The 23,683-nt window shown below is 35.8% G+C and overlaps 1 protein-coding gene across 2 annotated transcripts in view; it reads left to right on the top strand.

Moving 5' to 3' along the window:
• The window catches only part of ASAH2 (N-acylsphingosine amidohydrolase 2), a 120,681-nt gene extending 100,185 nt beyond the window's left edge, over positions 1 to 20,496 (top strand). Inside the window, exons 19-22 of one of the 2 annotated variants that reach the window (XM_068548951.1) lie at positions 1,455 to 1,601; positions 15,123 to 15,182; positions 17,888 to 17,976; positions 19,950 to 20,496. In XM_068548951.1, the coding sequence (XP_068405052.1) occupies positions 1,455 to 1,601; positions 15,123 to 15,182; positions 17,888 to 17,976; positions 19,950 to 20,142 (489 nt within the window). In that variant the 3' untranslated portion in view covers positions 20,143 to 20,496. The remainder of the gene's footprint in view (positions 1 to 1,454; positions 1,602 to 15,122; positions 15,183 to 17,887; positions 17,977 to 19,949) is intronic. The other variant, XM_068548952.1, reaches the window with a different exon arrangement.
• Positions 20,497 to 23,683: the final 3,187 nt, after the last annotated feature.

The following is a 23,683-nucleotide window of genomic DNA, read 5'->3' as shown; positions in this document are numbered from 1 at the left end:
TGTGTCTACCTAAAATCTGTACACCTAAATAAGTTTACTTAAAGGAACTCCACTTGTGTAAATCTTCCCTCTGGAATATGGTTTATATATGAATCTGCACTCTGGTGTCAAAAGATTAGTCAATAAGCAGGATAAGGACTTTAACATGATAAATGGACCCTTGTACAATACCACATAAGCCCCAATAAAGGCTGTGAGACAATGATGGCATAGCAAGGACAATAAAGCCCTTTCAAAGAAAGAGCTTGGATATATTAAATTGAAACAAAACTGCTGTTTCTGTAGGTCAAAATAGTGAAATATGGGCAATTTCATATGCCTCCATCTAATTAGTTATTGACTGTGTGTTTGAAGTTTCAGTACAAGGTATTTACTTCAGATATATTTTAGTTATCTGGTTATTGTTTTATCATAATATTCTTTTCAATTTTAGGTCTGATACTTTTTTTAAAAACAGAACTATTTTTATTTTTCATCATAAAAGCTAACTATTTGTAGAATATTCAGATTATACAGAAAAGTATAAACCTCTAACCCATCTCTAGAGATAACCACTGTTTTACTTTCATGCAATTACAGGTTTATAGCTCTTCCCATGGAAGTAGAGTCATCACATTTTATAGTGATATTTAGGAAGAAAAGTGTGATTCATTTGGTGGAAATTTGTTTCAGAATTTTACTGTTACATGTCTAAGAATATCTATGTGATCTTGAAAAAAAAAAAAAAACCACTGAGTATCTGCAAGCCTATCTTCCCATTTGCAAAATGAGAATGATAGCGAGTAGGTTATGTGGCTGCTGTCAAGATTAAACATATAAAGCAAGGATTAAGGTACATCAAATCCATATGAGGGCTATTTAAAATTTGAGATTAGAATTTTGGTGACACTATTAAAGGTGGCAAATTTTGTGGAAAGCATAGATTAAACCAGTCACGATACAGGCTGATCTTAACTTTTAAATTAAAAATATATTTATTATATTCTTTAATGAGCACAGAGAAGGATTTAGGAAAAAACTTGGTAGTGACTTTGGATAAGAGAGACTCAACACTTTTTAAACCTTTAAAGAATAATTACAGTGTTATGTTACAGAGGCTTATCATGTGTTTCTGTCCAGAGCCATACAGTTAAAGAATGGCTGTCCCAGAATCTAAACTCGTGGAACATGATTCCTAGCTTACACTCTAGATTATACTGCCTAGGGGAGTGAAAGTGTTACCTGTGATCGACACTTTCTTTTAGTCACAAAAGTTTAAATTATGGACATCTAGGCTCCTATTTCAGCAGAGTTCCCCTTGCATTTTGTTACAGTTGTTAGCTCTTGGGAAGAGGGAGAGGGAGTGGGAAAGTGAGTGTGTATGTGTTTGCTTTCATGAAGGCATTTTTGGGGATCTGGGGAAAGGGTTTTGACTCTACATTGTATGCTTCTTAAGCAAATGCTCTCTGTTCTAGGATACAGTAGCCAATCTGAGCAGTGGTCCAGAGCCTCCATTTTTCAAAGACCTGATGGCCCCATTAATCCCTAATACTGTGGACAGAGCGCCTGTAGGCACAACTTTTGGGGATGTCCTGCAGCCAGCCAACCCTAAATACAGAGTGGTAAGACTCGCAAAGAGGTCTTGGGATCCTTCAGAAGCCTGTGTGGGGATGGGGAGAAAGATGTTTAATGTCACCACCTGCCTCGAATCATGCCTCGGACCAGCTGTTAGCAATAATTTAGAAAAATTTTCTTATCTCTGCAGAGGCTCTGAAAACATGAAAATGGGGAAGTATTTATTTTTCAGTTGGAAATTGTGGAAAATTGAATTTCTAAAATTCAAATTATTCCTTTTCTTTTTAAAGGGATAGTCCTGGAACCATTCATTGTAGCATAGAAAAGTTGTCTATGATATGTTAAGGATAGGGAAAGCACATAGAAATGAAGCAGGATTTCTACCACTACTATTTGATATAGATCTTGTGTCTTGCAACTTTGCTAAATCGTTTGTTAGTTCCAATAGATTTTTTTTGGTGTGGATTCCTTAGAAATGTCTATGTATAGTATGTCATCTGTGAATAAAAACAGGTTTACTTATTCCTTTTTGAATTTGTTTTGTGGATGCCTTTTATTTGTTTCCTTATTGCACTGGCTAGAGTCTCCAATGCAATGTTGAAAAGAAGTTGTAAGACTGGACATCCTTATCTTGTTTCTAATCTTAGGAGGAAAAGTATTCAGCCATTAAGTATAATGGTTTCTTTAGAATTTTTGTAGATGCCCTTTATCAGGTTAAAAAAATTCCCTTCTATGTCTAGTTTGTTGAGAGTCTTTATGAAGAAAGGGTGTTGAATTTTTTCAAATCCTTTTCTGTGTCTACTGAGGTGATCATGTGGTTTTTGTTTTTTATTCTATTAATAGGGTGTATTGTATTGGTTGATTTAAGATATTAAATAAATACCCTTTAGTAATGGTATATAATACTTTTTACATGTTGTTAAATTTGGTTTGCTAACATTTTTCTAAAGAGTTTTGTACTCATGTCCATGAGGGGCATTTGTAGTCTTCTTTTTATGCGTTGTCTTTGACTGCCCTTGGTATCAGGGTAACACTGGTCTCAAAAAAGGAGTAGAAAGTGTTTCCTCTTGTATTTTCTGAAAATGTATGCAAAAGATTGATATTATTTCTTCTTTAAATATTGGATCAGATTTACCAGCAAAGTCATTTGAATTTGGGCTTCTTTTTATGGCAAAATTTTGAATCACTAATTCAGTTCCTTTACTCGTTTTAGGCCTATTCAGATTTTCTGTTCTTGAGTCAATTATGTGTCTTTCTAAGAGTTTACTTTGTCTTTAGGAATTTTCCCATTTCACATAATTGTCTAATGTGTTGGGATAAACTTGTTCATAATATTCCCTTATAATTCTTCTAATTTCTGTAAGGTCAATAATGATGTCCCCTCTTTCTGCCTGATTTTGCTGACTTGTGTCTTCAAAGAGCCATCTTTTAGCTTCATTGCTTTTATCTGTTTTTCCATTTCACTGATTTTTGCTCTAGTGTTTCATTTCTTTCCTTCTGCCTGCTTTGATTTTATTTTGCTCTTCTTCTCATTTCTTAAGGTGGATGCTTAGGTTATTTTTATGTTTTAGTGTCCTTTTTTAATTCCTCTGTTGGTTTTTTACTATGTATATTTTTAGCTGTTTTCCTGGTAGTTATTTTAGGGACTTGAAAAAGAACTCTGTTTCTTCTCTTTACACTCCACTCTCAATACTTCTGACAGCAGATGTGTGGAGGTTTCCCCCCACCAAGTAACTCTCCAGTTCTCTGTGGACACCAATTTGATGTCCTACAATTCAATTCAATTCTGATGGTATTTACTTGGGGTTGGCACAGATCCCACAGGTTAAGGGCTCAGTCCCACTAGACTGCACCCTCCCCCTCACCTCCCGCTCCCCATACACACATATTTCAGACACCAGTGGCAAATCCAAGTTGTGCACAAAACCTGTGCTTCTAACAGCCTGGCTATAAATTGGAGATTCCATGACCTCCTCCTCAGGTTTAATGACTTGCTAGAACAGCTCACAGAACTTAGGAAAATAGTTTACTTACTAGATTCCCGGTTTATTATAAAAGGATACAACTCAGGAACAACCAATGGAGAGATGCATAGGGCAAGCTATGGGGGAAAGAATGCAGAGCTTCTCCAGCCATGCCACCTTCCCAGAGTCTCCACATATTCACCAGCCTGGAAGCTCTCCAAACGGCATACTTTAGGGATTTTTGTGGAGGCTTCATTATGTAGGCATGATTGACTAAATCATTGGCCATCGGCAGTTAACTCAACCTCCAGCTCTTTTCCCTTCCCTGGAGATCAGGGGGTTGGAGTTGAAAGTTCTAACCCTCCAATCACAGGGTTTGTTTGCCCCCATTCTGAGGTTATGCAGAAGTCCACAGCCACCAGTCATCTTAATAGCATACAAAATACACGTTAGCAGAGATTCCAAGGGTTTTACGAGCTGTGTGCCAGGAAATGGGGGCAGAGACCAAATATATATATATATATTTATATCTCATGTCACAGAGCTATAATATGCATCTTAACTAATCACAACCTACTTTAATATAATACTAACTTAATTCTAAAAAAATACAAAAAGATTCTTCCCAAATATCTTTTTTCCCTTTCCCATCTTTGGTGATATTGTCACATATTATATCTACATGTAAATGTAATAATACAGTGTTATAATTATTGTTTTATAAAATCTTATGTCATTTAAAGACATTAAGAAAATCTATGAAAAAGTATATTTATAGAAAATTTTTATTTACCTACATATTTACCAGTTCTGGTACTCTTTATTTCTTTTTAAGAATTTGTATTATCATCTAGCATCATTTTCTTTCAGCTGGAAGGACTTCCTTTAGTATTTCTTGTAAGACAGTTATACTAACAACAAATTCTCTCAGGCTTTGTTTATCTGGAATGGATTTATCTTATCTTTGAAGAATGGTTTTGCTGCATTCTTGATTGAAAAAATTTTTTCTTTTATTACGTTGAATATGTTATCCTGTTACTTTCTGTACGTCACTCTCTAATGAAAAGTCAATTGTTAATTTTATTGTAATTTCCCTGTAAGAAATGAATCACTTTTCTCTTGCTGCTTTCAAAATTTTCTTTTTGTCTATGTCTACCACTAGTTTGCTATAATATATCTAAATGTGAATCACTTTGTGATTATCCTACTTGGAATTTGTTGAGTTCCTTGGATCTATAAGGCAACATTCATCAAATCTGGGAAGTTTTCAGCCATTATTTCTTCAAAAAATTTTTTGTTCCTTTCTCTCCTTCTTCTAGTTTTGGAACTTCTGTTTTGTGAATGTCAATATACTCGGTGTTGTCCCACATGCTTCTGAGCCTCTGTTAATTTTACTTCAATCTTTCTTTCCCTCTCTATTCTTCATATAGGATAATTTATATTGATAAATTCTAGTTCACTTATTCTTTCTTCTGTCATCTCACATTTGCTGTGAAATCCCTCTAGTGAATTTTTCATTTCAGTTGTTGTGATTTTCAACTCCAGAAAATTCTCTTTACTGTGTCTCTATTTGTTAAATCATTATCATTATAGTTTCCTTTAGTTCTTTAAACCTGATTTATATTGGTTCTTAGAACATTTTAATAACAACTCCTTTGAAGTCTTTGCTAAATCTAGTATCTGGGGACACAGAGAGGCAGTTTTGATTGTTCCTTTTTTCCCCTTAGTATGGGTGATACTTTCTTGCATGCACATCTCATTTTGTTGTTGTTGTTGTTTGAATACTGCTTGTTGATATATTGTAGCAACTCTGGATTCTAGCTTCACTTCCCCACCCCAGAGTTGTTATTTTTGTTTATTTGTTTGCTCATTTAAAACTTGACTGGGCTAATTAGTAAAGTCTGTCTCTCTTACAGTGTATGGCTACTATATCTTTGCTCAGATTTTTATACTTGATTTTAAGTCTCACTCTCAAGTGTTGCTTCTGTGATTACAGAACTTAATGTTCAGCTGAATATTGGTCAGCGTTTGTATTTAGGTGGCTCAAGGAGTAAGAATTTCAATATCTGCTGATAGAATTGTGTGAGCTAGGGTATGCATTCAAACTTCAGAACATTTTCAGTTTTCCCCAAATTTTAATTTCCACTGGGGTCTCTTATATCTCCTCTGCACATACATCCAGACATTAGCCAGGGATATATGAGTGGTTTGGGCCTGCTCTGTTCTCTGTGTATGATCATAGCTTCTGGTTAGTCCAGGATAGGATAAGAGCTTATTAAAACCATGACAGTTATCTTACTTCCCTGCAAACTATTAAATCACCAGTTACCAGTCTAGCCACTATCCATCAATGTTTGCCTTCCACTGAGATCACCACTTTAAATGGCTATTTCCAAATTAAGTAAGTTCCTCTGGCAGCAGCAGAAAAGCTGTTGATTTTATGGCCTTCCCCGCTCTGGTTGAAATATAGTACTACAGAGGATGAGAGCAACCCTGGTAAGAACACCAAAAACTTGCACTGTGCTTACCACTAAGTTAAGTAGTTTTAATGAACCAACATTTCTCAGCTTTTGGTTGATAATTGAAGTGCTAAAATGGTTATTTTTAGAGTTACATATGATCCAGCAATCCCACTCCTGGACATATATCCAGAGAAAACTCTAATTTAAAAAGATATAGGCACCCCAGTGTTCATAGCAGCACTATTTACAATAGCCAAGATATGGAATGGAAGCAAACTAAATGTCCATTGACAGATGAATGAATAAAGAAGATGTGGTATTATATAATATACAATAGCTACTACTCAGCCATAAAAAAGAACAAAACAATACCATTTGCAGCAATGTGGATGGACCTAGAGATTATCATACTAAGTGAAGTAAGTCAGACAGAGAAAGACAAATATCATATGCTATCACTGATATGTGGAATCTAAAATATGATACAAATGAACTTATTTACAAAAGAGAAACATACAGATATAGAAAATAAACTTTTGGTTACTAAAGGGGAAAGTGGGGAGGGAATAAATTAGGAGTTTGTGATTAGCAGATACAAACTACTATATAGAAAATAGATAAAGAGCAGGGTCCTACTGTTGCACAGGGAACTATATTCAATATCTTGTAATAAGCTATAATAACCTATAATGGAAAAGAATATGAAAAAAATATATAACTGAATCACTGTACACCAGAAACTAACATGACATTGTAAATCAACTGTATTTCAAGAGGTAAAATAAAATTTAAAAATGGTTATTTTTGACAGTTTTGTCTATATATATAGTTGCTTTTTAGGGAGAGGACCTACTGACCTCCTCACTCTTTCATGTCAGAAACATCTGTTCTATACCACTACCGTTTGAATTGGCACATTATATTTGTAGTGGGGTTGTCTCTCATAGTTAAGGTGAGTGTGACTAAACAGGAAATTGTGATGGTAAGAAGAAAAATCAAGGAAAAGAACGCTTTTAAGGATTAGGAAAATTTGGCTAACTGGATACAAATTTTATTTTTTTAAGTGAGCCATGATATTGGCTGCAGGGCTGATTGCTCTATATAAAGAATATACTGATTTTTGCAGAAAATTCTAATTGTTGTTGAAACATTTTGCTAACCATTGGTGAGACTGGCTAATTTGATAATCTCACTGGTGAAAATGAAGAAAATTAGAAAAAATAAATTAATGCTAGTTATTCAGGGGAGTTAACCGTAAAGTAAATAATTGAACAGCACATCTCTGTTTAGATGGTCATCATTGCTTATGAATCCATGGGCTGTTTTTATTAAAAAATGTTTTTAATCTGGGCTAGGTCTTGGAGGATGAGTAGGAGTTCACAGAGCCTGTCAAGACATACCACCTCTAGGTATATGGATTGTAGAGGGCCTAAGGTGGAGCAGCAGGTGGGAAATTACCTGTAAAAGGTCTTGTGTGCCATAGTAAGTCATGTGAAGACTTATTTGTTTCTTAGTTTGGTATTTAAAAAAATATTTTTATTGATGTATTATTAACATACAATAAACTACATATTTTAAAGTGTACAGTTTGGTAAATTTTCACTATTAAGGCCATTTACTTCTTCTTGAATGATCTTTAGTAGTTTCTATATCTCAAGGAATTTGTCCATTTCATTTCATCTAAGTTATTTGAATTTGCAAGTGTAAAGTCATTGCCAATTTTTCCTTATTATCTTTTACATATCTATAGAATCTGTATTGATGTCCCCTGTTTTATTCCTGGTACTGTTAATTTGAGCCTTCTGTTTGATTTTTTTCTCTTGATCATTCTGGCCAGTGGTGTTATTCCATTGATCTTTTCCTGGTCTTTGTGTTATTGTCATATATTTTACTTTTATATAATTTATCAACTCCATCATGGATTGTTCTTATTTTTAAACAGTGGATTATTTTTAAAGAGACTTAAATAATATGAGAAAAATATTATATTAACTCACACATTAACAACTGACCCTTCATTTCTTTTTGTAGATCCAAATTTCCATTTAGTGTCATTTTCTGTTTGCTTGAAGGACATCTTTTAACATTTTTCTTTCTTCTTTTATATTTTGAAAATGTCTTTAGTCTACTTTCATTTTTAAGAATATTTTTACTGTTTATGGAATTCTTGGTTAGCAGTTTTTTCTTTTAAGACCTTAAGATTTTGTTCTACTGTATTCTGGTTTGCATTGTTTTCAGTGGAAAAAAAAGCTGCCGTCATCCTTATGTATGTTCTACTCTGTGTAATGTGTCTTTTTTTTCCTCTTGGTTTTAGAATTTTTTTCTTTTTATTTCTAGCTTCCAGCAATTTGATTTTAAGGATCCTTGGTGTCACTTTTTTTACGCTTCTTGTGCTTGGGGTTCATTGAGCTTCTTGGACTTGTGGGCTTATAGTTTTCAGCAAATTTGGAAAATTTTGGCTATTATTTATTCATTATTTTTTTCTGAATTTCTTCCTCTCTTCTATCCTTTGGGAACTCCAATTACCTGTACATTAGGCGGCCTGAAGTTGTTCCACAGCTCACTGCTGCTCTGTTTGTTTTTTTTCAGTCTTTTCCCCTTTTTAATTCTGTACAGTTTTTATTGCTGTGTCTTCAAATTCAGTAATCTTTTCTTCTGCAATGTTTAATTTGATAATTCTATCTAGTGTATTTTCTTTATAGATACTATAGTTTTCATCTCTAGGGGTTTGGATTAGGTCAATTTAAATAAAAATCTTCCACATGTCTACTTAACATGTTCATTCTTTCTGCTAGATTTTTGAACACACAGAATAGTTATAAGAACTGTTTTAGTGTCCTTGTCTACTAATTCTATCATCTAATTCATTTATGGGTCAGTTTTGATTGAGAGTTTTCTCATTATGAGAAGTGCTTTTCTTTCCTTTGTATGCTTGACAATTTAGATGTCAGACATTGTGAATTTTTATCTTGTTAGGTTTTAGGTGTTCTCCTATTCCTGTAAATATTTTTGAACTTTGTTTTAGGGTGCTATTGAATTATTTGGGAAGAGTTTGATTTGGATGGGTCTTTGTAAGTTTTTAGGCAGAGCTGCTTTTATTCTAGGGAAAATCTCTCTACCATGCACTTAAGGTAGAATTCTTTTGAATTATGAGTTTTCCCATTCTGGCTGGTGGAAACAGGAACTTTTCACAGTTCTCTATGAGCCTGGGATTTTCTCTCTAATTCTTTTAAAAGATTATTTTCCTAGGTTCAGGTACTTTCCTTACATGCATGCAGAGTTGAAGGGAGCCTTCTGCAAATCTCCAGAGTTCTCTCTCGGTGTACATCTCCTCTCTATGGTCCTCCCTTTTCTCTGTTACTCTACCCTGTGAACTCAAGACCACTTGGTCTTCTTGGACTCCCACATCTATTCCTTAACTTACATAGACTGCCTAGCGTTCCTTGATTCTACCTCCTTGTGCTATGGCCTGTAAACTCTCTGAAGGCATAAAACTGAGGCAATTGTAGGGCTCATCTTTTTCATTTTCTGTCACTCAAGGATCACTGTTTTCATGCCTAATGTCTTTAAAACCATTCTTTAATACATATTTGTCCAGTTTTTTTAGTTATGTCAGGTGAAAAGTTAAATACACACCTTGTCAATCCATCTTGTATCTTTTATATGTAAGTGTATGTGCAAGTATAAGTCATCTGAAAAATCCACATTCACAGAAAGATATACAAGATGAAAAGGCAGAGGGCTATGTACCAGATGAAAGAACAAGATAAAACCCCAGAAAAACAACTAAATGAAGTGGAGATAGGAAACCTTCCAGAAAAAGAATTCAGAATAATGATAGTGAAGATGATCCAGGACCTTGGAAAAAGAATGGAGGCAAATATCGAGAAGATGCAAGAAATGTTTAACAAAGACCTAGAAGAATTAAAGAACAAACAAACAGAGATGAACAATACAATAACTGAAATGAAAACTACACTAGAAGGAATCAATAGCAGAATAACTGAGGCAGAAGAACGGATAAGTGACCTGGAAGACAGAATAGTGGAATTCACTGTTGTGGAACAGAATAAAGAAAAAAGAATGAAAAGAAATGAAGACAGCCTAAGAGACCTCTGGGACAGCATTAAATGCAACAACATTCACATTATAGGGGTCCCAAAGGAGAAGAGAGAGAGAAAGGACCCGAGAAAATATTTGAAGAGATTATAGTCGAAAACTTCCCTAACATGGGAAAGGAAATAGCCACCCAAGTCCAGGAAGCCCAGAGTGTCCCATACAGGATAAAACCAAGGAGAAACACGCGCAGACACATAGTAATCAAAGTGGCAAAAATTAAAGACAAAGAAAAATTATTGAAAGCAGCAAGGGCAAAACGACAAATAACATACAAGGGAACTCCCATAAGGTTAACAGCTGATTTCTCAGCAGAAACTCTACAAGTCAGAAGGGAGTGGCATGGTATACTTAAAGTGATGAAAGGGAAGAACCTACAACCAAGATTACTCTACCCAGCAAGGATCTCATTCAGATTCAATGGAGAAATCAAAAGCTTTACAGACAAGCAAAAGCTAAGAGAATTCAGCACCACTAAACCAGCTCTACAACAAATGCTAAAGGAACTTCTCTAAGTGGGAAACACAAGAGAAGACAATGACCTACAAAAACAAAACCAAAACAATTAAGAAAATGGTCATAGGAACATACATATCGATAATTACCCTAAATGTGAATGGATTAAATGCTTCAACCAAAAGACACAGGCTCGCTGAATGGATACAAAAACAAGACCCATATATATGCTGTCTACAAGAGACCCACTTCAGACCTACGGACACATTCAGACTGAAAGTGAGGGGGTGGAAAAAGATATTCCATACAAATGGAAATCAAAAGAAAGCTGGAGTAGCAATACTCATATCAGATAAAATAGATTTTAAAATAAAGAATGTTACAAGAGACAAGGAAGGACACTACATAATGATCAAGGGATCAATCCAAGAAGAAGATATAGCAATTATAAATATATATGCACCCAATATAGGAACACCTCAATACATAAGGCAACTGCTAACAGCTATAAAAGAGGAAATCGACAGTAACACAATCATAGTGGGGGACTTTAACACCTCACTTACACCAATGGACAGATCATCCAAAATGAAAATAAATAAGGAAACACAAGCTTTAAATGACACAATAGACCAGATAGATTTAATTGATATTTATAGGACATTCCATCCATAAACAGCAGATTACACTTTCTTCTCAAGTGTACACAGAACACTCTCCAGGATAGATCACATCTTGGGTCACAAATCAAGCCTCAGTAAATTTAAGAAAATTGAAATCATATCAAGCATCTTTTCTGACCACAATACTATGAGATTAGAAATCAATTACAGGAAAAAAACGTAAAAAACACAAACACATGGAGGCTAAACAATACGTTACTAGATAACCAAGAGATCACTGAAGAAATCAAAGAGGAAATCAAAAAATACTAGAGACAAATGACAATGAAAACACGGCGATCCAAAACCTGTGAGATGCAGCAAAAGCCGTTCTAAGAGGGAAGTGTATAGCTATACAAGCCTACTTCAAGAAACACGAAAAATCTCAAATAAACCATCTAACCTTACACCTAAAGCAATTAGAGAAAGAAGAACAAACAAAACCCAAAGTTAGCAGAAGGAAAGAAATCATAAAGATCAGAGCAGAAATAAATGAAATAGAAACAAAGAAAACAATAGCAAAGATCAATTAAACTAAAAGCTGGTTCTTTGAGAAGATAAACAAAATTGATAAACCATTAGCCAGACTCATCAAGAAAAAGAGGGAGAGGACTGAAATCAATAAAATTAGAAATGAAAAAAGAGAAGTTACAACAGACACCTCAGAAATACAAAGCATCCTAAGAGACTACTATGAGCAACTCTATGCCAATAAAATGGACAACCTGGAAGAAATGGACAAATTCATACAAAGGTATAACCTTCCAAGACTGAACCAGGAAGAAATAGAAAATATGAACAGAACAGTCACAAGTAATGAAATTGAAACTATGATTAAAAATCTTCCAACAAACCAAAGTCCAGGACCAGATGGCTTCACAGGTGAATTCTATCAAACATTTAGACAATAGCTAACACCCATCCTCCTCAAACTCCTTCAAAAAACTGCAGAGGAAGGAACACTCCCAAACTCATTCTATGAGGCCAACATCACCCTGATATCAAAACCAGACAAAGATACTATAAAAAAACGAAATTACAGACCGATATCACTCATGAATATAGATGCAAAAATCCTCAACAAAATACTAGCAAACAGAATCCAACAACTCATTAAAAGGATCTTACACCATGATCAAGTGGGATTTATCCCAGGGATGCAAGGATTCTTCAATATATGCAAATCAATCAATGTGATACACCATATTAACAAATTGAAGAAGAAAAACCATATGATCATCTCAGTAGATGCTGAAAAAGCTTTTGACAAAATTCAACACCCATTTATGACAAAAACTCTACAGAAAGTAGGCATAGAGAGAACCACCTCAACATAATAAAGGCCATATACGACAAACCCACAGCAAACATCATTCTCAATGGTGAAAAACTGAAAGCATTTCCTCTAAGATCAGGAACAAGACAAGGATGTCCACTCTCACCACTATTATTCAACATAGTGTTGGAAGCCCTAGCCACGGCAATCAGAGAAGAAAAAGAAATAAAAGGAATACAAATTGGAAAAGAAGAAGTAAAACTGTCACTGTTTGCAGATGACATGATACTAACGTAGAGAATCCTAAAGATGCCACCAGAAAACTACTAGAGCTAATCAATGAATTTGGTAAAGTTGCAGGATACAAAATTAATGCACAGAAATCTCTTGCATTACTATACACTAATGATGAAAAATCTGGAAGAGAAATTAAGGAAACACTCCCATTTACCACTGCAACAAAAAGAATAATATACCTAGGAATAAACCTACCTAGGGGGACAAAAGACCTGTATGCAGAAAACTATAAGACACTGATGAAAGAAATTAGAGATGATACCAACAGATGGAGAGATATACCATGTTCTTGGATTGGAAGAATCAATACTGTGAAAATGACTCTACTACCCAAAGCAATCTACAGATTCAATGCAATCCCTATCAAATTACCAATGGCATTTTTTACAGAACTAGAACAAAAAGTCTTAAAATTTGTATGGAGGCACAAAAGACCCTGAATAGTCAAAGCAGTCATGAGGGAAAAAAACGGAGCTGGAGGAATCAGACTCACTGACTTCAGACTATACTACAAAGCTACAGTAATCAAGACAATATGGTACTGGCACAAAAACAGAAATATAGATCAGTGGAAGAGGATAGAAAGCCCAGAGATAAACCCACGCACCTATGGTCAACTAATCTATGACAAAGGAGGCAAGGATATACAATGGAGAAAGGACAGTCTCTTCAGTAAGTGGTGCTGGGAAAACTGGACAGCTACATGTAAAAGAATGAAGTTAGAATACTCCCTAACACCATACACAAAAATAAACTCAAAATGGATTAGAGACCTAAATGTAAGACCGGACACTATCAAACTCTTAGAGGAAAACATAGGAAGAACACTCTTTGACATAAATCACAGCAAGATCTTTTTTGACCCACCTCCTAGAGTAATGGAAATAAAAACAAAAATAAACAAATGGGACCTAATGAAACGTCAAAGCTTTTGCACAGCAAAGGAAACCATAAACAAGACGAAAAGACAACCCTCAGAATGGGAGAAAATATTTGCCAACGAATCAACGGACAAAGGATTAATCTCCAAAATAGATAAACAGCTCATGCAGCTCAATATTAAAAAAAAAACAACAACCCAATCCAAAAATGGGCAGAAGACCTAAATAGACATTTCTCCAAAGAAGACATACAGATGGCCAAAGAGCACATGAAAAGCTGCTCAACCTCACTAATTATTAGAGAAATGCAAATCAAAACTACAGTGAGTTATCACCTCACACCAGTTAGAATGGGCATCATCAGAAAATCTACAAACAACAAATGCTGGAGAGGGCGTGGAGAAAAGGGAACCCGCTTGCACTGTTGGTGGGAGTGCAAATTGATACAGCCACTATGGAGAAGAGTATGGAGGTTCCTTAAAAAACTAAAAATAGAATTACCATATGACCCAGCAATCTCACTACTGGGCATATACCCAGAGAAAACCATAATTCAAAAAGACACATGCACCCCAATGTTCATTGCAGCACTACTTACAATAGCCAGGTCATGGAAGCAACCTAAATGCCCATCGACAGACGAATGGATGAAGGAGATGTGGTACATACATACAGTGGAGTATTACTCAGCCATGAAAAGGGACGAAATTGGGTCATTTGTAGAGACATGGATGGATCTAGAGACTGTCATACAGAGTGAAGGAGGTAAGTCAGAAAGAGAAAAACAAATATTGTATATTAACGCATATATGTGGAATCTAGAAAAATGGTACAGATGAACTGGTTTGCAGGGCAGAAATTGAGACACAGATGTAGAGAACAAACGTATGGACACCAAGGGGGGAAAGTGGCAGGGCTGGGGGCGGGTGGTGGTGTGATGAATTGAGAGATTGGGATTGACATGTATACACTGATGTATATGAAATGGATGACTAATAAGAACCCGCTGTATAAAAAAAAAAAAGAATAAAAACAACAACAACAAAAAAGTATAAGTCATCCATGGAAAGTTTTGGCTTTCCTTATTTAATTCAGTCCATTTCCTGGATGTGTATGAGAGGGAGATATAAGAAGATATCTAAGCCTGAAGAAGCCATTTTAATGTGCTGTCACTAATTTGAACTATAGCTCTATATCTTCATCTATATCTGAATCTACCAAAAGCAAATTCATTGGCCCAAAATTCTGAAGTAATTTGTTGCCCCCAAATTCCTGTGTCCATTGTTACAAGTGTATTTTCTCGAATATTCTCAGAAGACAACTCACTTGATTAAATAAAATACAATCTGTATAGGTACCCAAACTCCTAGAAACATTTCATAAATAATGGCCCAAATATGAGCATGGCAAAAAATACTTTTATTAGAAGTCATAAAATGAGTTTTTATTTTCAGGGAGAAGTTGTTGAAGTTACATTTGTAGGTGCTAACCCAAAGAATTCAGCAGAAAACCGGGTAAGCATCAATGATTCTTTTTACAAATTTAAGTCCACTTTTTAGCCTTTCATTTACTTAAGTATCCCTATGGAGCTTAACAAAATAAAGGTAAAATGTTCCAACTTGCTTTTCATCTTATTTTGTAGGTGTGAGAAAATTTTCAGTGGGAACAGTTAACGTAGAGTTGAGTCTGGGAAAAAAGCCCACAGGAAATATTTAACTGGTTCTACTTAGGATCACATATAGCACAATGCATAGAGAATGGCATTGTCTCTTGAGATGACGTAGATTTGAATACAGTTCTTATTTACATATTCCAATTTTAAAACTATTGAATTTGGTAAAATAATCCTAGGGTCAGTGTGACATGTATCTTTGTTTCCTTCTTACCCCTCTTTGGCTCCTCTCCTCTTCTCCTGCACTCCTGATTCTGGTCCTGCCTCTACTGTTGTGGAATGATCATGGATCCCTGGGTGGACGCTCTACTGGCTTGGAGCCCTGGCCCATGCACTTTACTTTTTCTTGCATTGGCCATTTCCCTAGTTTTTGCTACTGGCACTAATACGGTATTTATTTATTAATCTTGAAAAATGACACAAGAAATACAGATCCCATGTAAAAACAGACAGTATAGAAGTGCTTAAAATAGAATGTGAAAATACCTCTCTTCATAAACATTTTTAGAGGTAATCACTGTTGACAGTTTGTTACATATCATTTCATAGTTTTTTGTTTTTGTCATATGTATTTATATATGTATATATGATAAAGTATATATAATATATCTATGAACAAAGTGAAGTAATTTTACTCCTCTGTAACTTCCTTGGAATGTTCATATGACTACACAAGCAATAACCAGAAACATTCTAGTTGTAAAAATTCAAACAACAAAGAAATATATAGAGGAAAAAGAAAGTGGGTTTATGAAAGTAATTTCAAGGTCAGATTTTTTTTACTGTGGTGGAGAGTGCATTCACTTTATCTATGAGCTGTTCTTCCCAGAGCCCACTGTCACTTATAATCCAAAATACCTTTCTTCCAAATGAGCCTTCCCATTTCTGTTTATTAAAATATGGTTATTCCTTTGATAAAAATTGTGACAATATGACATTGTCAAATATGATATTGGGGAAATTTTTTCTACTGCTTGGGTAGTCAACATGCACCTGTTTGAGATAACTTCTCTAGGCAGGCAGGTCATGCCAGAATATTTACATGTTTACAACATTACTTTCTAAAGATATTAAAGTGTTGTAGCAAGACTGCAGAATTAGCTGTAATCTGACATCCTTAGGGTAGAGAAATACTATCATCATTATTGCCACGGAGAAGCAGGAGACTAAACCGCTTAAAGCGCTATAATGAGAATAGAATTAATTTCTAAGGATGTTTTGGGACTTGTCATAAAACAATTTCTGGTACCCTTTATTATCAGTAATCATCACTTCCTCACCACTACTTATTGAATGCTTACTCTTTGCAGGTACGAGGCTAAAGTCTTACATGCATCATCACATGAATCTAATTTAATCCTCCCTACTGCCCAATGAGCTATGTTTTATTATCCCTGTTTTACAGGTGAATAAACTGAGGCTTAGAGAGATTAAGTAACTTGTATGAACTAATTGTGTATCTGGAAAAGATTCAGGTTGGGAGGTGGGGAGAGGATGGTCACATAGTTCATGCATTCGGCGTCCTAGCCTTGTTCTCTGATCTGCACTCTAGACCTTTACACTGGGACCCACCCTATCCCCTACTCCATTGAAGGCCTTCCCAGTGTCACTCTGCCCTAAATGGCCATGAACAGTTCTCTTTGCAAGTCACTGTGGTTATGAAAACTTGTTTTTATTGAATATAATCCATTAGGTGAGTAATTGAAGAATTTTAAATAATCCCATGGCCCAGCTATAAGTAGGTGATCCATTCAGCATTCGTTTGAACACCTGTAAATTACAGGGCTGTGATGGATAAAGGTAAATTAGACACAAGTTCTGCCCTTAAGGGCCATAATCTAAAGATTTTTAAGGAAAATTGGAGATTTATGGCCTTCGTATCTTTTAATTTATTATGTTATTTAAATATATGCTCTATTGGAAGCTGAATTCTTGGCCTAAAACAAATTACTATAAACCGATGTGGAAATTTTATTTTCCACTGGGAAAATAAAATCTGCTTATGATGTGGGTTTCTAGGAATCCATTATGACAAAATATAAGGGTTGCTTTTTCAATTGCATCCTTTTCAATTCTTTCACTAAGGCAGGTATATTTACTAATAATTCATTTACCTGGAGACGAAAAGATGAGGAAATTTTCCCATTTTCCCTCTGAAATCTTGAGGTGAATAGAGAAAGTCTTGGAATACAGATCAGTAAACATGTCATGAAACTGTTTGCTGCCTTTTCTAAATCTTGTTTTATTTCGTCTCTTCTTTGCCCTAATTTCCAAAATTTGCTCTCAGCTCTAAAATTATGCTTCATTCAGTTTTCTAAAGAAAAGCCGTGGTTTTTAATAGACTGGATGAATTAACATTCTGAAGGCATTGCATAGAATGTTAAGAGGAACACCTAAGGATTTGGATGAAATTCTAATACACGTTCATATCAGATATTGGGAGGTTAGCAATGGTCAACAAAGGGGAGTATGGGGTATGTACAACGTACAAACAGGTTTCTTCTGTGACTGTGCGGTGTCTAATCAGTTATATTAATTGCATTTCAGACCCATCAGACCTTCCTCACTGTGGAGAAATATGAGGCCACATCAGCAACATGGCAGATAATGCATAATGATGCCTCCTGGGAGACTCGGTGAGCACGTTTATTGAATATTTTGTCTTTCAAGCCCTGAAACGAGTTGGTTAGTAATGCAGAGAAGACAAATGGGAAGACTGGCTCAGTACATGATATTAATGATACCAAATTCCCAAGGAGCCTTCTGGCCATATTTAGTTGATTTATTAGATTTCATTTTGATCCTCTTTTTCTACAAAACAATGTGGTGTGTGCTTCTGTAAGATTAGATGCTAATGACGTTATGACCTCCATTCTTATAAACATCTGTTAGTTTTGTCTTTTTCCATGGTCACAGACATTATCCCTAAGAGCTGGCTAGCCTTCCTGCAAAGTGGTTGAAAGGGGTGCTGGGTGAAGGTGTTGAGATGGCTCTGTAGAGCCCAACATTCCTTCTGGGAAAATAACGAGTCTATACCTACCATGTATTGCATGTTTGTATATGGTCAATGAGTCTTCATTTGAATTACTAAAACACAAGAAGCTTGAGTGTTTAATTCTTACTGACCCAAGGAGGAAAGGAATGTGCTTATGGAGTTCCCTCAGAGAAACATCTCTCTGTGCTTTTTGTTATCAAATCCCTGAGCTGAATAGATAATGTGAAGATTTGAAAATATATTTGAAATAAAAAAAATGTTTCCGTTCCTAACTAACTCTCTAAATTTCATACCACAGGACAGTAGCATGGACATGGGCAAACTTTTTGGCAATTTGTGTCTAATTCAAATCACTTCAAGCTAAGTGATTATTTGTATGTTGGTTTGGTTCCCATGGTTACCTGGAAATAGAGATCTGACCTTGTTGTGGCCTATTTGATAGCCATTCAAAAATATGGGCATAATTTTTCTTCTGATCTTTAGGACTCTAGGGTATAGGTAATCTTTAAACAAGTAATACATACATGTTTATTGTTAAAATAAGGTTATACAGATGACAAAAGAGGATGATTTCTTTTCAAAAGCCCACAATCGGAATAGCAGTCAACACGGAGGATATGTGTAGTCTTCAGCCTTGTTCAACAGCTGCAGTGTCACCAGCTACTTACTGAGAGCACTGGACCTGTCACTGAGGAAACATAGGACGCTGAGCACACCCTCTCTGCCCGGGGGATTTGCCCTCCACATAGCTGAGAGTATCAGTTAGTTAGCCCATGGTACCTTGCTGTATCTAGAAGAGGAGCTGAACTCCCTGCCATGGTCTACAAGGACCGACGTGATCTGACTCCGTCTGTTTCTATCATCTCAGCCACTCTTCCACAGTTCACTCTGCCCTGATCCTACTCACCTGTGTCCTGTTCCTTGGCTGTACCAAGTTTGCTCCTGCTTCAGACACTTTGCCTTCTCTGTTCCTTATTCCTAGAATATTCTTCCTCTAGACATGTGTGGGTTCAGTTTAAATGACATCTCCTTAGGGCTACCTCTGTCTTACTTGCTTCATTGCACTTGTAAATTTTAAAATTATTTGTTGGTTTACTCGTTTATTGCTTTCTTCCTATCCTTGCCCTAGTAGAACATAAACTCCATGAAACTTTGGACCACGTCTGTCTCACTCGCTATGGTATTCTCGGTACCTCCAGCACAGAGTCTGGCACATGAGCTGATGAAATATATATTTTGAACAAATGAATCTAGATGCAAAGAGAAGTGTCAAGTTGAAGCAGAGGATGGCAAGGGCTAAAAGGATGCTATAGCAGTTCTAAAGCAGGGGACAGCCTGTGTTCTGAATATCAGGCGAGGCTACCTGGGGTGGATAGAATTTAGGTAGCTAGGTAGAACAAGTGAAGATATTTCTACAAATGGCTGTTTCTTAAAGGTCCGCTTCTAGGAAGTATCTACTCTGTTTTGTTCATTGCTATACTCTCAATATCTAGCATAGTGCCTTGCTTACGGTAGGTACTCCCTTCCTATTCATTTAATGAATAATCATACACTTTTCTAATCACACATTTTTAAGAGTAAAACTGGGTTTGTTTGTTTGTTTCCTACCAACAGTTTCTATTGGCACAAGGGATTACTGGGTCATAGCAATGCAACGATACAATGGCATATTCCAGATACTGCCCAACCTGGAACCTACAGAATAAGATACTTTGGACACAATCGGAAGCAGAACTCACCCAAGCCCGCTGTCATACTTTCGTTTGAAAGCACTCCCTCCACTTTTGACGTCGTAACTACTTGGTGAAAAGTTGACAAAGATAAGAAAGTTGATAAAGAGCAGCTGTACTCTGTATGATTTAAATAATCGATTTCATGTGAATGTAACCTATTATGATAACTTCAATAATTGTCCTTGTTTGGGGACAGATAGTTTACTGCTAATGGGACAGGTGTGTGTGTGTGTGTGTCTGTCTGTCTGTCTGTCTGTCTGTCTGTGAGAGAGAGAGACGTGTGTATGTGTCCCATTTACCTTTGCTCTAGTAGATTTTACATCATGGTCTGCTGCCTAAACCACGATTTCCCTTGGGGCCCTGTGGTTGTTTAAAGAAACAGTTCCCCTCAATATGAAACCTCTGAAATGTTAGTGAGAGTGGTTAAAGATGTGTGAACAATGTTTAAACTATTTATTTATAGAATTATGCAATGATAGCACTTAAAAAGTTTAAAGGGGTCATCTAGTTGGATCCTTCATTTTACAGATGGGAAAATGAAGTTTTATGGATTTAAGATTAGCATAAGGCTAGGACCTTTCCCCTCAGTCACATTTTAAAAATATTATATAAACATTGACCATAAATGTATAAGCCCAGTTAGAGAAAATTAGCATGCCAGTTTTTCTATACTGAGTGTAGCTTTTCAAAGCAGTCACCCTGGGGTTGATATGGCTGTTTTGTTGATGTTCAAATCATTTCTGGAATTGCCTTCAGAGCGCAATTATGATAAAGTCAGACTTGTAATATTTTGATCATGCCTTGTGTTTCCCTAGGTGCCCTTATCCCACTGAATTGCGTCTCATATTCCCAAGACTTGTTCTAAGTGATTTTTGATTGTTTCACTAATCAAATTCAACACAAACCCACAAAGTTTTGCTATTAGTTTAGATACTAAAATGGAAAAAGAATGAAATTAGAACACTCCCTACAACCATATACAAAAATAAACTCAAAATGGATTAAAGACCTAAATGTGAGGCCAGAGAGTATAAAACTCTTAGAGGAAAACATAGGCAGAACACTCTATGACATAAATCACAGCAAGATCCTTTTTAACCCACCTCCTAGAGAAATGGAAATAAAAACAAAAATAAAAAAATGGGACCTAATGAAACTTCAAAGCTTTTGCACAGCAAAGGAAACCATAAACAAGACAAAAAGACAGTCCTCAGAATGGGAGAAAATATTTGCAAACGAAGCAACTGACAAAGGATTAATCCCCCAAATATACAAGCAGCTCATGCAGCTCAATATCAAAAAAACAAGCAACCCAAACCAAAAATGGGCAGAAGACCTAAACAGACATTTCTCCGAAGAAGATATACAGATTGCCAACAAACACATGAAAGGATGCTCAACATCACTAATCGTTAGAGAAATGCAAATCAAAACTACAATGAGGTATCACCTCACACCAGTCAGAATGACCATCATCAAAAAATCTACAAACAATAAATGCTGGAGAGGGTGTGGAGAAAAGGGAACCCTCTTGCACTGTTGGTGGGAATGTAAATTGATACAGCCACTATGGAGAACAATATGGAGGTTCCTCAAAAAACAAAAATAGAACTACCATACAACCCAGCAATCCCACTACTAGGCATATATATACCCTGAGAAAACCATAATTCAAAAAGAGTCATGTACCACAATGTTCATTGCAGCTCGATTTACAATAGCCAGGACATGGAAGCAACCTAAGTGTCCATCGACAGATGAATGGATAAAGAAGATGTGGCACATATATACAATGGAATATTACTCAGCCATAAAAAAAACGAAATTAAGTTATTTGTAGTGAGGTAGATGGACGTAGAGTCTGTCATACAGAGTGAAGTAAGTCAGAAAGAGAAAAATAAATACTGTATGCTAACACATATACATATGGAATCTAAAAAAGAAAAAAAAAATGGTTCTGACAAACCTAGGGGCAGGACAGGAATAAAGATGCAGACATAGAGAATGGACTTGAGGACACAGGGAGGGGGAAGGGTAAGCTGGGATGAAGTGAGAGAGTGGCATGGACATATATACACTACCAAATGTAAAATAGATAGCTAGTGGATAGATAGCATAGATAGATAGATAGCAGCCGCATAGCACAGGGAGATCAGCTCGGTGCTTTGTGACCACCTAGAGGGGTGGGATAGGGACCGTGGGAGGGAGATGCAAGAGGGAGGGGATATGGGGATATATGTATACATATATACACTGATTCACTTTGTTATAAAGCAGAAACTAACACAACATTGTAAAGCGATTATACTCCAATAAAGATGTTAAAAAAAATCAAGTGGAATTCTAGAGCTGAAAAACAAAATATCTGTATTTTAAAAATTTTCCCTGTATGTCTTTTGTCCATATTTCTATTGGGTGGATAGTCATTTTCTTATTTATAGAAACTTTTTAAACATTAAGGAAATTAGCCTATTGTCTGTTGTGTGTGTTGCAAAATTTTTGTTGTTGTTTGCCTTCTGACTTTGTTTACAGTTTTTCCATGGAGCAATTTAAAATTTTTATTTAGTTGAATTTAAAAATTTTTTATGGAAAAAAAAAAAAGTGATACTGGCTTTAAACGGAGTCCTCAAAGAAGAGGCTCTGAATTCATTTATCTGTCATTACTTATTCACTCACTCACTCACTCACTCATGGACCCGTTCAATCATAGAATATTTATTAAGGCTTACTTTCCTACCCAGCAATGTACTAGTGCGGCTCTGACAATTAGTGAGATCATATTTAGGATAAAGGTATGTGTCAAAAGGTGACTATTTTAAAGGAGAAAAATACTCAATTCAATGTATACATTTTGGGGAGGCATTGAAAAATCAATAATCTTCAAGTCACATCTTGTATATCGTCTATGTTGGGCACTCTAATTTGGGGGTAAATAGGCTCCAGACAACTTGGAGAAAGCTGTTCTGAAAGTTATTTGGGGGTATTGTGGAATACCCAGTCTAATATCGCAAAGAATGAGATATGACAGTCTGACATCTATTGTCTGAAAGTACTAATTGCATTTAAAATTATCCAAGTTAACTAGGAGCTCCCAGTCTGCAAAATAAATTTCCAAAACTGAGTCATGCTTTTGTATGTGTGTAAAAGCTTTAGCATTTTGGGGAAAAATCAACTTTTATTTTAAAAAACCTTTCAAGTTTGAAAATAATACTGATATTAATAATAATATTTGCATCCATTTAGGTAAGACTTAAACATGCTATATTGTATTATTAGAATGAACCTGGAACCTATTTTGATGAATCAGTACTCTAGAGGCTGTTTCTGGGCAGGTTAACTGCTGGAGAATTAACTAATTAGGATTTCAATGGGTGGTGATCATTTTTCCTAATGATACCACACTCTTTAGGATAAAAGTTCAAAGGCCTAAAAGAGCAGGTGCTTCTGAAAGTAGTTGGCCCCAGAAAGACCAATTATATTAGAACCTATGACAATATTTTTAAAAGTATTTCTTATGACTCAGAAGAGGTTTTGAATTTTTTTCCATCCCCTCCATGCCTCCCATTGAAGCTTTTCTCAGCCGGCCTATGATTCCCTATTATTTACTTGCCGCTA

The sequence above is a fragment of the Eschrichtius robustus genome, chromosome 7 (assembly GCF_028021215.1).
Source record: "Eschrichtius robustus isolate mEscRob2 chromosome 7, mEscRob2.pri, whole genome shotgun sequence".
Classification (NCBI taxonomy): Eukaryota; Metazoa; Chordata; class Mammalia; order Artiodactyla; family Eschrichtiidae; genus Eschrichtius; species Eschrichtius robustus.
The sequence above is the reverse complement of the archived record's forward strand: the minus strand, read 5'-3'. Positions and strand labels throughout refer to the sequence as shown.